General features: G+C 42.0%; 1 protein-coding gene across 1 annotated transcript in view; it reads left to right on the top strand.

The window, feature by feature from the left end:
* LOC130123990 (ATP-sensitive inward rectifier potassium channel 10) overlaps positions 1–11,161 on the top strand; it is a 12,555-nt gene extending 1,394 nt beyond the window's left edge. Inside the window, exons 2-6 of the mRNA XM_056293337.1 lie at positions 1,112–1,457; positions 2,495–2,706; positions 3,550–3,681; positions 4,982–5,159; positions 10,764–11,161. Coding sequence (XP_056149312.1) covers positions 1,112–1,457; positions 2,495–2,706; positions 3,550–3,681; positions 4,982–5,159; positions 10,764–11,161 — 1,266 coding nt within the window. The remainder of the gene's footprint in view (positions 1–1,111; positions 1,458–2,494; positions 2,707–3,549; positions 3,682–4,981; positions 5,160–10,763) is intronic.
* The last annotated feature ends 3,124 nt before the right edge of the window (positions 11,162–14,285 follow it).

The following is a 14,285-nucleotide window of genomic DNA, read 5'->3' as shown; positions in this document are numbered from 1 at the left end:
TTTGTAATGGCAATAATCAAAATTTATGGAAATAATGGAAATCCCTATTGCAAATTCATGTTACACATGAAAAGCAACAAAATGCTTTTATATTTGAGAAATCTTAGATATTTCAAAAGGGCAAATGTCGCCTGAATTTGAGTTGTGATTATACAAGTGGTCTATGGATAATATTTCCCTATTGGAGCGCAAGCTTTATAATTTTTTTTTAACTTTTGTTTTTTTTTCTTTTTGATCAATGTCATCTCTGCCAAGGAGGCTAAATTTTGCTAATGTTCAGTCAATCTGTGGCAAGATATCTCAAAAACAGATAGATGCCTTACATTTTTTTGAACAGGAGAGCATTTGATTGGGTAATTGAATAGATTTTTGTGGTGAAATTCTGTATATTCTTTGAGCTCTCTAAGTTTTTTCGGCATAGAAATGTTTGGGGTTTCCTTGTGGAAAGGCCACAATTCAATTCAAATGACACTACCATGACCACCGTGCCAAGGCTTTCAATGATCCCACATATGTTACCCAGGAAATATTCTTTCTGGTTATCGCCTCTGCAAAGGGGTTTATAACTATAAAATATGGGTCAGAGCTGTTACTGGGAGGAACTGTTTATCCTTGGCGGAGGTTTGCGCTCTCCGAGTGCCCTTGTTGGTTGATATTTTTTCCCTTTTTTGTTTTTCCTTGACCTTGACATTGTTTTCCATGTGAATTTGCATGTTCTCTGGTGATCTTATTCGATGGTTCTCAAACTTGGATTCAGGGCAACTCAGAGATGTCCACTCGATATAAAACTGTATGTCTGCAGGAGGGGGCTTCACATAGCTATCACCTTCTTGAGGTTTAAGCACTAAAAAGCTTGAGAACCACTGCTCTCATCCGGGAAGCTTGTTTTTCTACTTAAACAATTTCATTTGTTTTGCCAATTAAAACCTGTAGTCTCATGCTTGGTATGTGATAACTGATTTATGATGATTTGTCAAATCCTGTATCATTTATCTTATGCCCGTTTTGATTTAATTAGCATGGTTTTGAGTAACTTTGATGACACTGGCTAATTAAGAGCACGACACTAGAAATGAGCTCCACTAAAACCTTTCTCCTTGTTATTGGCCAGATGACATCTGCCACACCCCCTTCCTCCCGTAGCTCCTCCCCTCAGAAGGTCTGCCACTCTCAAACACAAACGGACATTTTGAAACCATTATTGGGAGGTGGCGTTTCCGGCGGGGGCGGGGCCTTGAGGAGGAGGAGGCGTGTGCTGTCCAAAGATGGGCGGAGCAACGTGCGCATCGAGCACATCAGCGGGCGGAGTGCGCTGTACATGCGTGACCTCTGGACGACCTTTGTGGACATGCAGTGGCGCTACAAGTTCTTCCTGTTCACGGCCACCTTTGCTGGGACCTGGTTTCTCTTCGGCGTGCTGTGGTACCTGGTGGCACTGGTTCATGGAGATCTGCTGGGTAAGAGAGGATGCGGGCATTCGGAAGATGCGGTTCATCACTGTAGCTCAAGTTTGATTTCAAGTTTAACCGACAAACGAGTAAGTTTAAACATACAAGCAATTTGTCTTGACGGGATGCCCAACGTAAAGACTAAAGAACATGAACACGGGAAATGTTTTGAAGAAGAGAAAACTAAGAACATCAATGAAGATGTATGTACCTATGATTCAAATCTATTACGACTTTGCTGTTTTACATTGCAACAATAGTCTGCAGCATGTGTGACTGAGACGCTGGATATCGTTTCCTGTTTTGAGGCAAAACAGAAACTGTCTGTCACCTATGATAAAAACTTGTCTCGAACATAGTTTAGATAATATGCCAGTGAAGATTGCCCACAGAGAGGAGAGAAGCATAATACTTTTTAAAAATCTGTTTCTAGATTGATAAATATTTGTTAATTCATTGCAGTTTTCTTGATAGTTCTCAAAAATGACAAAAATCCCAGAAAGGTGAATCAGTTCATCTGGACACATTTCGTCACTCATCCAAGGGACTTCGTCGGTCTCAGCTGACTACATTGTACACATGGCCATTGAAACCCTAGTTAATGGTCACACCTATTTGCATATGAAACCAATCGTTGGTTTCGGTTGTTATGCAGCTGTATTGTTTATAAGGTTGGGGGATACCTGCAGTCAGTTGAGACTGATGAGGTCAATTGGATGAGTGATGAAACGTTTCTCCAACTAAACGTTGTGTCCAGATGAACTGATCCATCTTTCTGTGATTTTCTTACCTGGATTATTGAGCATGTATAAAGAAACAGTCCCCAAAACCTTAATATTCTCGATATTATTAAATGTACCGATCTACCTATTTCCCTGTCTGTCTCTAAATCTGTATTTTATATCTAAATTATATTGTTTTATATTCTATTATATTATACTGTACTATATTATATGTATGTCTTCAAAGAATTCTAATCTGGAATTCAGTGGGCAGCAGTTTCAATGGTTTTAATTTCCTTTGTCATTTCATCCTCGCTTGTCCAGAGTTCAACCCTCCGTCCAATCACACGCCATGTGTGATGCAAATGCAGACCCTGACCGGGGCCTTCCTTTTCTCCCTGGAGTCCCAGACCACTATTGGCTACGGTTTCCGCTGTATCACCGAGGAATGTCCAGCTGCCATTATCCTCCTCATCATCCAACTGGTTATCACCATGGTGATGGAGATCTTCATCACCGGCACCTTCCTGGCTAAGGTACGCTGAGACATTCCAGCTGAACTGAGTTGAACTAAGTCAAGCCAAATGACAAACTGATACCCATGCAGCCTTTCAGGACCATTCTGTAAAAGCTCTTACCACTCACCCAGACAAGTGGAACAATAAATTCTGAGAAGAAAAAAGGTTACATCTGCATCTCGTTGGATATGGATCATTTTCATATTATATTTATTGCTCCTACATAGGAAAATCGATCCTCGCTCAAGCATTGTAAAGTAAAGCCAGCACAGCCTACTCTTTCCATTAAAAACAGGAGAAGGGGGCGTCCAGGTAGCGTAGCAGTCTATTCCATTGCCTACCAACACAGGGATAGCCGGTTCGAATCCCTGTGTTACCTCCGGCTTGGTCGGGCGTCCCTACAGACACAATTGGCCGTGTCTGTGGGTGGGAAGCCGGATGTGGATATGTGACCTGGTCACTGCACTACCGCCTCCTCTGGTCAGTTGGGGTGCCTGTTCAGGGGGGAGGGGGAACTGGGGGGAATAGCGTGATCCTCCCACGCGCTACATCCCCCTGCCGAAACTCCTCACTGACAGGTGAAAAGAAGCGGCTGGTGACTCCACATGTATCGGAGGAGGCATGTGGTAGTCTGCAGCCCTCCCCGGATTGGCAGAGGGGATGGAGCAGCGACTAGGATGGCTCGGAAGAATGGGGTAATTGGCTGGATACAATTTGGGAGAAAAAGGGGGGGGGCAGGAGAAGTCACATCGACACTTTGTTCTGCTCTCTCTCAAACTTTTGCTGCTTCATGTTACATGTGGGTGATTTGGTAGTTTTACCCTGATAAGAGCCAGACTGATGGGGCTTTCCTCTGCTCAGGTGGCTCGGCCAAAGAAGCGGGGTGAGACGGTGAAATTTAGCCAGCACGCTGTGATCTCCAGCCACGAGGGCCGGCCGTGCCTCATGATTAGGGTGGCCAACATGCGCAAGAGCTTACTGTTAGGGTGTCAGGTAAATATTTGTGTGTGTGTGTGTGTGTGTGTGTGTGTGTGTGTGTATGTGCGTTAGTTAGTTATGGTTTATTTGAGTAGAGACAAATACAAACACTAACATATTTGAACAGTTGTCTAATGCATCACATTATAGTATTTTGTGAAAGACTTTCTAACCTTAACCCTGATCTTGCTTTCTGTCCCCTTGTAACAGCAGCCTCTGACTTAATCAATCCATCAAACTTTATATATATAGTATATATAAATAAATGTATTTCATATTTATAATATTTTTTGTACTGTATATTATTTTGTACATAAAAATACAAGCTGGCTAGTAGCCAGTGTCCTATTCTTTGCCATGGCCTGTTGAGGAGGGGGGAACCAACGTGAGAGATACCAGCAAACTGAACAAGCTGGCGAAGAAGGCTAGCTCAGAAGTTGGGGATGACCTGGAGGTGGTGGCAGAGGGGAGGGTGAGGAGGAAGATGGACGCCATCTTGATGAATCCCTCCCATCCCCTCCCTGAGGAGCTAATGGAGAGGATGAGCTCATTCAGTAGCAGACTCATTGCCCCCCGGCAAACCACGAAACGTCTCAGCCAGTTTTTTGTACCAACAGGTGTCAGGCTCCATAACAAGCCTGTCCCTCCCTCTCTCACCCGTGCCCCCTTTCCCTGCTTACCTACCCCCGGATTCAGTACCACAATTACCACCTGTCCCCTCCCTTCACACCCCCCTTACAACTACCCCCTTTTCCCGGCCCCCCTTCCCTCTTGCCCCCCCCAACCACCTATACCTATTGCGATAGATCTATTATAGCTGATAGATCCCTTATACCTGACAACCTACAGCACATATCTCATATCTACTGATGTTATATTGTATGTATGCCCAATCTACTGATTGTTGCTTGTCCAGGCAGCCATGGTTGATGTGATGTTGATGCTGATGTCTCTTTTTGCCTTTGCCATGATCTTTGCCTGAATTTCCCCCAAGGGGATCAATAAAGTTTATCTTATCTTATCTTATCTTACATACACAACAGGTTAACTGTGAAAAAAAACAAAAAATATGCATTTACCCACACAAGTCATAAATAATATTAATACCATGAGTCCATGACCTCTATAACCATACTTCTGCTGCTAATACGGACACTAATAACCACGTGCACAGATTTTGTTTAGCACTAAAACTAAGCTACAAAGCACTCAGTAATGAGTAAACTCAGATTCCCTGCAGATTTCATGCATGCAAAAATATGTCAAAAAAGAAGGTTAAACAGATTTTGTGCCATGTGGCTAATGTGTCCTCCAGGTGACGGGAAAGCTGCTCCAGACATCCCTGACCAAGGAGGGAGAGACAGTTCGTCTGGACCAGCGAAACGTGCCTTTCCAGGTGGACACATCCAGTGAAAGCCCCTTCCTCATCCTTCCCCTAACTTTCTACCACATCATTGATGACAACAGCCCCTTGAGAGCATGGGCAGCTAAGGGTATGGGTGCTGATGATGTTGGGGTGATGGGCGGGTAGAGAGACATCCATCTGGTCATGTTTCCGTCTGAATGTCAACCAAACTTTAAGCACAATTTTTAAAATGCAAAAAAACAAAAAAAACAAAACAGAGATTTGTATCACTCACATTTCTAGCAGATGGTTTTAAGAAATGAAATGATCTCCCTGTGCTTGGGGCTGTGTCATTTCCAAAAATTAATGAAAATAAAGAGATGGTTTCACAAGGGTTGAAAAAAATCACATATCGTCACAGAAATTTAAAAAGAAAAAATTCTTTGGCTCTTTGTAACATCTCAAGCAAACAGATTTTTTTTATTATGTTTTTACTCAGCCTTTCTTATTTGGAATTTTAAAATTCACATAAAAATAGCCTAATGGAAAAGCAGCTACTAATGCTTAAAAAATGTTGTTTTCTCTAGACTTTCTGATCCCATTTGTATCAAGCAGAATTTGTGACCATAAGAAGCACAAATCCATAAATGCACAAATATGATTGTTCTATAACATATGTACGCAGTTATGATGCCACAAGTAAAAGCATAACACCGTTGCAATTGTTATCCCCGCCAGGCGGTAGCCTAGATATTGCATTTGCTCGTGTGCGTGGGTGTGTGTTGTCTAGGTTTGTGTGTGGGTTTGTGTGTATGTTTGTGTGTATTTGTCCACAGCAAATCTCACATATTACTGGGATGGCCAGCCTAAAAACATTTTTTTTGCACAGTTATGACTGTCTGATCAAGAACCTCTCGTGATTGCGGTGATTCAAAACCTTTGAAAAATGTTTGTTGTTGCTACTGCAGCTCCCTCTCTTCAATCACTCTCTAGCTCACTTGACCCCGCTGCTCTCTGTTGCTGCCCAATCTAAGTCAACCATGTACATGTGCAACTTGCATCTATGGTTGACTTAGATCCAGCAGTGCTCATTATGTATTCGGGTTGGAGTCTCGAAAGTAAACAGGAAGTTGGTTGTATTTCGCAAGTCAGCAAATCATTCACTGCAGATCTCGAATAAATCAAAAACAAACTTTTTTTAAATTTTCAAAATATAATAAAGCTGGGTAAACAATTTACGCTCATTTATGCGCGACACACAGCTATAGTTGACTCAAATCGGGCAGTGACATGATCTAAAGTTATTGAAGAATTTTGATATTCCAAAAAAACTGGAAAGTTAATAAAGGAGCAACTTCCTCTAGGTTGCAGTCAAAACAGGAAGTGTTGCTTTTGTCTTGTCGCTGCCTAATCTGAGTCAACTGTAGATGTGAGACACACATGCGCATGTTTTAACAGGTTACCCCGCTCGATTATATTATGAAAATAAAGACAGTTAGGGTTAGACCAAAATTGTCATTTAGCAAACCTTTTCTTTTTGGAAAGTGCAAGTTTATATTAGACTTGGTCGCATTTGTATGAGGGTCCACCTAGGAGGCTGCACATCCACAGACTGACAGGCAAAACATTTATATTAGGTCAATTTTTTAGCTTGAGTGCTCCGTATTAAGAACTTGTTTTTTCCGTATTTCCCGTTCAATTGACTTGGGCACTGCGCAAAAGTCTCATAATGGCAGGAAGAACACTGGTTTTTCTGCCAGTGTGTGCGTGTATCTGTCCGCTGCTAACCTCACATACTACTGGGCCTGTCAGCTTCATGTGTTTTTGTGCACAGTTATGACTGTATGATCAAGGACTTCTCATGATTGTGGTGATTCAAAATCTTTGAAAAACCTGTTTTATACCACAATTAAGTGCTATCTCCGTAGCTGGTTTTTCGCCTAAGTCTGAGCACTGGGGAGATAGACAGGCAGTGCCTCAGTATTTCCCCCTCTTCTGGTAGGTGAAAAAGGGGATGGTTTGTAGCCAAATCTGAGCACCGGAGAAGGGGAGATATGCTTGGCAGGTATCTGCACTTTACTGAATGAACCCTTCTAGTTTTGCTTTGAATTTTTACACACATTCAAAAAATGGATCAAGGATATCTTTATTATTCCTGAGGGGCAATTTTTTGAACAGCCAGCAGTAACACATAACCATTAGACAAACACCAATAAATGGAAAACAAACACAATACAAAAGTCACACTGAGTTATTTTAAAGGCCAATGGCAGCCAGGACAAATGAGTTCTCAAGTCTGTTGATCCTGCATGTTGGCAGAATATATTTGCAGTCAGACGGAAGGAACTTGAACTCCTTGGACAGGTGGTGGCTAGGATCAGTCAGGATTGACTGGGCTTGCTTCAAGGTCCTAACTTTGTTCAGTTGAGGAAGGTCGTTCAAGGTCGCGCCTGCAATTTTGCTGCACACTTTGATGATACCCTGCAATCTGTTCCTATTTTTTAGGGTAAGTGACCCATACCAGCTGACAAAGGAGAATGTAAGGACTGATTCAATAAAACAGGAATAAAACATTTTCATGAAGGTATTGTCCACGTTAAAACTTTGAAGCTTATGATAAAAGTACATATGCTGATGGACTTTTCTACACACAGCATCCACATGAAGCTTGAAGGTCAGCTTCTCATCAATTATAGTGCCAAGATATTTGTACTGCTGCACAAACTCAACAGCCTGATCATTAATCATCACAGGAGAGGTAACCGTAGAATTCTTTCTATGGGCGTAATGAATCAGCATCGGGCCCTAATGCAATAGGTCGGATCACCATAACGCGCACCTCTAAACACAGATGTAAACATAATGGTGACAGCGCACCTACACATAGACCTACATAAACATTATGGTGACAGCGCACCAACACGTATATAATCATCGCACATTGACAAGTCAAATAAATAATAAATACGTTCTACTTACATCATAGGCGCACTCTCCTGGCTTTTCGCTGTGCGAAGTCGTCAATTAAACCATTAAGATCCAGCTGGCGGGCACGAGCATTCTCAATTGAGGGGGTGGCGAGTCCAGACAAACGGGCCTGTCCCATTGTGCTCCTCAGATATGACTTGATGAGCTTCAGTTTTGAAAATTATCATTCTGCAGTTGCAACAGTCACTGGAAGTGTTAAGAAAAGTAGTAAAACTGTAGACTTCCCCAAAGCTTGAAACGATGCAGTTGTTGTCCACAAGCAATATGTTGGTTGGATTGTTTCGACGTTTGAGATGTTTTCTCTTAAACGAGCACGGAATGACACGAGTCGCACTGGAAATGCTGAAGTGATGTCATTTTTGTAAATGTCACACAACTTGCTTGCTTGCTCAAAAAGTTCAGCGTCTGTTGCAGTGCACAGTGTTTTAGGCTGTACAACTTTGAATGTATCACTGTTGTCCTCAAACCCGTGAATCACTGTGTCAGCTGAGCGATCACAATGTCGAGAGAGGCATTGAACACTGCCACGCGAAAATAGGATTCTACGTCTGCTAAACGTTCCTCTTGACAAAGTTAATCAAAATGCCCTTTCACTGTCCTCCGTCGAGTATCCTCGAAGGTTTCGCTCACCCCCCGTTTTTGCGGGTGTATGTGGCTCGCTCCAGAGGCCCTTCACCTCCGTCGTTGGGGCCCAGTGCAGCCGCACTGCCTGCCTTGGCCATATTCGGCCATGCAGGGCGGGCCCCAAATCATCACGGGGCGCGGGCCCCTATGCAGCTGCATACCCTGCATATATGGTAGTTACGCCCCTGATTCTTTCTAAAATCTTTTGTCATCTCTTTAGTTTTGGACACACTGATGTCCAAGAAAGTGACTTGCACCAGTCTGTAAATTCTGCCACTAGAGGGCCATAATAGAGCCATCATGGGGTCATGTAAATATCTGAAGTTTGTAGTGTTGTTATTCTATGTTAAGTACACTGAGAGAGCCACGAAACCGGAGTCAAATTCCATGTAGTGCAAACCTACATGGCCAATAAACATGATTCTGATTCTGATTACTGCTAAGAAGAGACATTATGCCAGAATCATTGGCGAACTTAATGATATAATGCCTCACATATTGGCTTCGGCACGTGTTCGTTTACAAGACAAATAAAAGAGGTGAGAGGACGCACCCCTAGCGATAGCTTTTCCTAAACGACATGCGGTTTTCCTGCCAATTTGAAATGCAGTCCAAACCTTTGAATGAAATATGAGAGGATATTACATTTTGTTCCCTTGGTGCTGTAAAGGTGTCACAACTGAATGTGAAGTATGTCGATGTATTTTTTTAAGTATTTTAAGGCCACATACTGCATTTCTTAAAAGACTGTGCGGTTGTTGTGTCTAAATTCAAAACTATCCAGTTACAGTTAGGGGGTGGGCTGGTTTGTAACGTTTGTCAAAAAACATACAAGCAAGTTAAATTGATGCACCTAAATGGAGGAGTGAAACAGTCACGTATCTACAAGAAGTGATTCAGCAAGTGACAAATTCGCTACTTTAATAAGTTGAGAATGACACCACGGATGATGACTCCATGTTTTTATTTGTTGTTGGAGAAAATGGGAAAAGTGTTGATTGTCACAGGCAAGGGATTCAAAAGGCCATGTGATCCATTCGTGATCGGGTTCAAGTGCCAGCTAGTTGAGGCGTAGCGCAACCAAAAGTACCCTTCTCAAACACGAAATTCATCTCTGAGATCTTGAAATGAGTTTACTTGAGATTGCCAAAATATTTTAGGTGATTGTATTCATGCCGCTGGCAACAATTTGTTGTAAATTGTGTATGTTGTGTGTGAAAAAATTAGATCAGATCACCATATGGACACAATGCAGATGATGAGAACGTATATAAACAGGTGTGAACTCAAAGGCTTTGATTGGATTTATCATTAACCAGATTATAATGATGATACCAGGTGTAGTCAAGTCAAATCAATTTATAAGGCTGAGTAAACACGAGAGGATAATTTGCCAAATTTTTGGCCCAATTTGTCCCTCATGTGAATCGGGGGTGGGTGATCTTGATTTGAGGCCGCTTGGAACCAATTGTCTTGTGCAGATCATTTTGTGGTATGTTTACAGATTCAATTTTAAAGGATAATTCTGTTTTTTCGTTTTTTTTTTTTTTTTTAACAACCAGATCTTATTTCTATAGTTTTTGCCATTGTGCATATTGGTTATATCATTTTACTCACCAGCTTGATTGTTGAGATTTTGGACCTGGGACCACCTCTGAACTCAGCTTTAAAATGGCATGCTATGAGGCAATGGAATACAAACGTCAAGAGTGTTTCCATGAGTCCAATTTAACCCAATTATTAAACCACATACATTAAAACAAAAGTGCAAGTCAAAAGTTATCACCTGTAATGTCAGATAGTATCAACAATGATCCATCACATTGCTGAGCTATGTCCTGGTTCAACTTGCAGAACTGACCAGCCTATACCTGCTGTAGATAGTAGCAACTGTTGACAAAATACCTGTCCAGTGCAATCCTAACCCCCTCTAACTGAGGCATTTGAGTGTTGTTGTTGTTTTTTCGAAAGGTTTTCTCACTCCTTTTCTTACACTCCTCTTCCATACCTCCTTTCTTCCATCTTTGTATGCATTTTTTTCTTCCACCTTTTCTCCTACTTCCTATCTCTCCCTCTCCTCCATTTTCCACCAATTCCCTCTTAACTCTTCTGTGATCCACCTCGACCCCCCTCCTTCCAGGTGGTGGCTGGACGGATCCAGAGCTGGCTGACTTTGAGCTGCTGGTGATAATGAGCGCCACGGTGGAGCCGACCTCCGCCACCTGCCAGGTCCGTACCTCCTACTTGCCGGATGAGATTCTCTGGGGGTATGAGTTCCCTCCTGTGGTCTCCCTCTCCCCCTCGGGGAAATACGTGGCCGACTTCGCCTTCTTTGACAAAGTGGCCAAGACCAAGACCACACCTGTTTTCAAACCCTCCGGCCCCCAGCACGGGTACCAGGGCAACAGGGGTGGGTCTGTGCCAGAGGGGGCGGACCCAGAGAAGATTCGTCTTGAGCAGAGCTACAGGGAGAGGGGGGAGGACCGCGGCAGGGTCAGAGACAGCAGCCCGCTCAGTGTGCGCATCAGTAATGTGTGAAGGAGTGGACTGGTTGTCGTTCGATGCATACGGTAAATCCTGGAATGGGTTTGTCTGTATTCATGCTTCCACACTGCCTTTACCAGCTATGGGATTTGTGAATGAGGGGAGTTGAGCACAAAAAGTAACGCATACGTGCAAACAGAAACACACCAACACCAATACACTTTCATATATAACCCAATACTACATGTGCATTCACGCAAAGAAATATTCTGTCATGAAGGGTTCTTGGAGAGGTTTCAGTTTCATCTATAATTATTAACAAAATTGCCAATGAACATTCTGAAACCATTTCAGCTGCATGTCATTATGTAGAGAGAGAAGGAGAGAATATTTCTATGTTTTGTGCCGTGGGTTGGGGGAGGACTCTCAAATAACACTTCCCAGAATACAGTTGTTTTCTGTCTTGTTATTTTCTATTCATAAACTATACAGATTTTTGTGTGGTAGGGAATTTACAGGGATACACAAACACACAACTGACACAACTGTAACACTGGACTTTTTTTGTGTGTGTATGGTACTTGCCAATGCACTGTAATGTCAGAGCTAAAGCACTTTGGAAAAATTGTTAAACTAAAGTAGCACTACAAACTGGAATGTAGACAGGTTAAGAACTGAATATACTGTATTTAAGGTGCTCTGTATATTTCATGATGGCGTCAATATGCCTTGTTTTCTCTGTGTATATATACATATATATATATATATATGTTTGAAGTTACTGTTTAAAACAGAGAACGATAGCACTTTATGTGAGCACATGACACATTCGCACCTTGGGAAGGTTAGATTATAACATTTATAACAAATCCATGTAAGCTTTCAACATCACTACAAGCACCTACAAGCTCAATATCGGTTTTTGAAAGCAATTTAACAAGTGAAGAAATGAACCTTCACATAATTCGTCCTGTAAACAAGTGAGACATAGTATTTCTGTTTCAATGGCTTTAAGCAAATTAACTGATACATGCAAAATAGTATTGCTAGATAATCACATGAATCTAAAGTTTCTAGATGATCAATGCTTGTAGACGAATGTATAGGCCTAACTGGTTCTCGTGGGTCACACCTATATTTTGGACATTAGAGAGACCCACCATTGTGTGGACTGTATCTACACAGGCTCACTTGGAAAAACAATGGCCAGCTTTATTCTCTTTGCAAAGCAGAAGTACTATATACTTCCTCGTTGCATGTGAGATTTAGAGAGGTACTTAAGCAACTGATAACGGCTTTTCTAATGCTCTAATGCTTTTTTTTTCTCTGCGATGATGTACATAAGGGGGTGGGGGTGTTGAGTTTGATGAGGTGAAGTAGATGCAATTGATGTTGTCCATCAATGATAAAGGTTTCATTATGATGGAAGCTGTGGCGGTGATAATGATTCTGAAAGAGAGAGGACAATGATGGCTTTGTTTATAAGGGAATAATATGTACTTGTCATAATTACTTAACATCGTGTGCCTGTGTGCTAATGGTTGGTAATGTACACAGGGAGATGTGAAAAAAGGACTGCGCTCATATGGAATCTTGTAGCCGAAAAGAGACAGAATAAATGATGTTCCAACAAAAAATTTCAGTTTCCTCTAGTGTCAGTCTTGTGGTAAAACCTTTGTGTTGAGCATGTGTATATGCTGGTATCTTCCTCATACTGAATACATGCTTCCATGGTAAATATACATCTCTCTGTTAATTGCAACAAGACATTGGGAGAAAGGTTGGCAAGAGTGATGATTTTGAAGGCACTGAGAGGTGATGATGCTCATTACACTGAATGACGTTTTTGCGCTGTACTTTAAAAGATGCATAATTGAAGGAAGTGACAAAAAGAGCTCTTACTTGACATTGACCTTAACCCTAATCCTGCTTTCTGTCCCCATGTAACAGAAGCCTCTGACTTCTCTATATTCTGCCCCAATGACATGCAGTCAGGGTAGCCAGGACCCTGTGATAATTTGATCAAAATAACCATACAACAAATTCACAGCAAATCTCACTCTAGTTACAAGTATGCTGTGTTATAACATATTTTTAATATTTTTATGTCCTTGTCCTTTTTATTCTCTAACTTTTCACTTTTTTATAGAATGCTGCCCTGCTTCAGACAACCATCGCTGAAACGCCTTCCCTATGAAGTCTGACGCTGATTACTAATACGTAATACCTAATTAGTATGATAATTATTAGTCCCTAATAATCTACAGAACCAAACATTCGACGTTATCAAGTGTGACCACATATCGTCCAAAGCGTAGGTCATCAAAATTGTCAACTAATAATACAAAGTGTCTAATTCCAACTAATATTTCCCCTATTGGTAGCTCCAAAGTTCTGCCTATTACTGATCACTTCAACAAGGTGCTTAAATTTGGTTTCATAAATATCAGATCACTGTCCACCAAAACCTTACTAATAAATGATCTGATTCTTAAAAGAAAGTTGAATCAGTTCATCTGGATACAACATTTATTGACAGATAGGTTTTAAGATTCCAGACTCAAGATCCTTTATTGTTACGTGTCATTGTACAAGAGAGTAAAATTCTTGTTTCAGCTCCTCAACACTGCAGCAACAATAGCAACAAAAATAACAACAAAAAGCAGCAATGATAATAAACAGTGTGCAGTGTATGTAAGGTACTGTGTGTATGTAGGCTCTGCCTTAATAAATGTGCATATTTGTGTGTAGTTTGCATATTTGTGTGTGTTTGTGTATGCCAAACTATGTCTGTGTGTGTGTGTGTGTGTGTGTGTGTGGGTGTGCACACAGGGCGTGTGTGATGCGTCAGTGCAGTAATACTGGGGTAGTAGTGCTTGTAGTTAGTGCATGCGGCATGCTGCTTCTGCTTGCTACTCTCTGCTCTCAGCTACTGCCGCCGGCTAGCCCTCTTTGTGGGGGTGAAAAGAGGAGCCGAGTGCGTAAGTCTCCCCTGCCGGTACATAGCCTCTCTACCGCCAAGACTCCTGCAGTGCCTCCTCGTGGCCACACACGGTAACTGGGTACCTTGCGGTCCCTGGCTAAACTGTAGGGGATCTCGGAGCTACAGTGGTCCCCAGAGGTCTAATGCGCAGGCCCATGTGAAGTGGATACGCCCTGGCATTGACCAACCACTGTC

The sequence above is a fragment of the Lampris incognitus genome, chromosome 14 (genome assembly GCF_029633865.1).
Source record: "Lampris incognitus isolate fLamInc1 chromosome 14, fLamInc1.hap2, whole genome shotgun sequence".
Taxonomy (NCBI): Eukaryota; Metazoa; Chordata; class Actinopteri; order Lampriformes; family Lampridae; genus Lampris; species Lampris incognitus.
The sequence above is the reverse complement of the archived record's forward strand: the minus strand, read 5'-3'. Positions and strand labels throughout refer to the sequence as shown.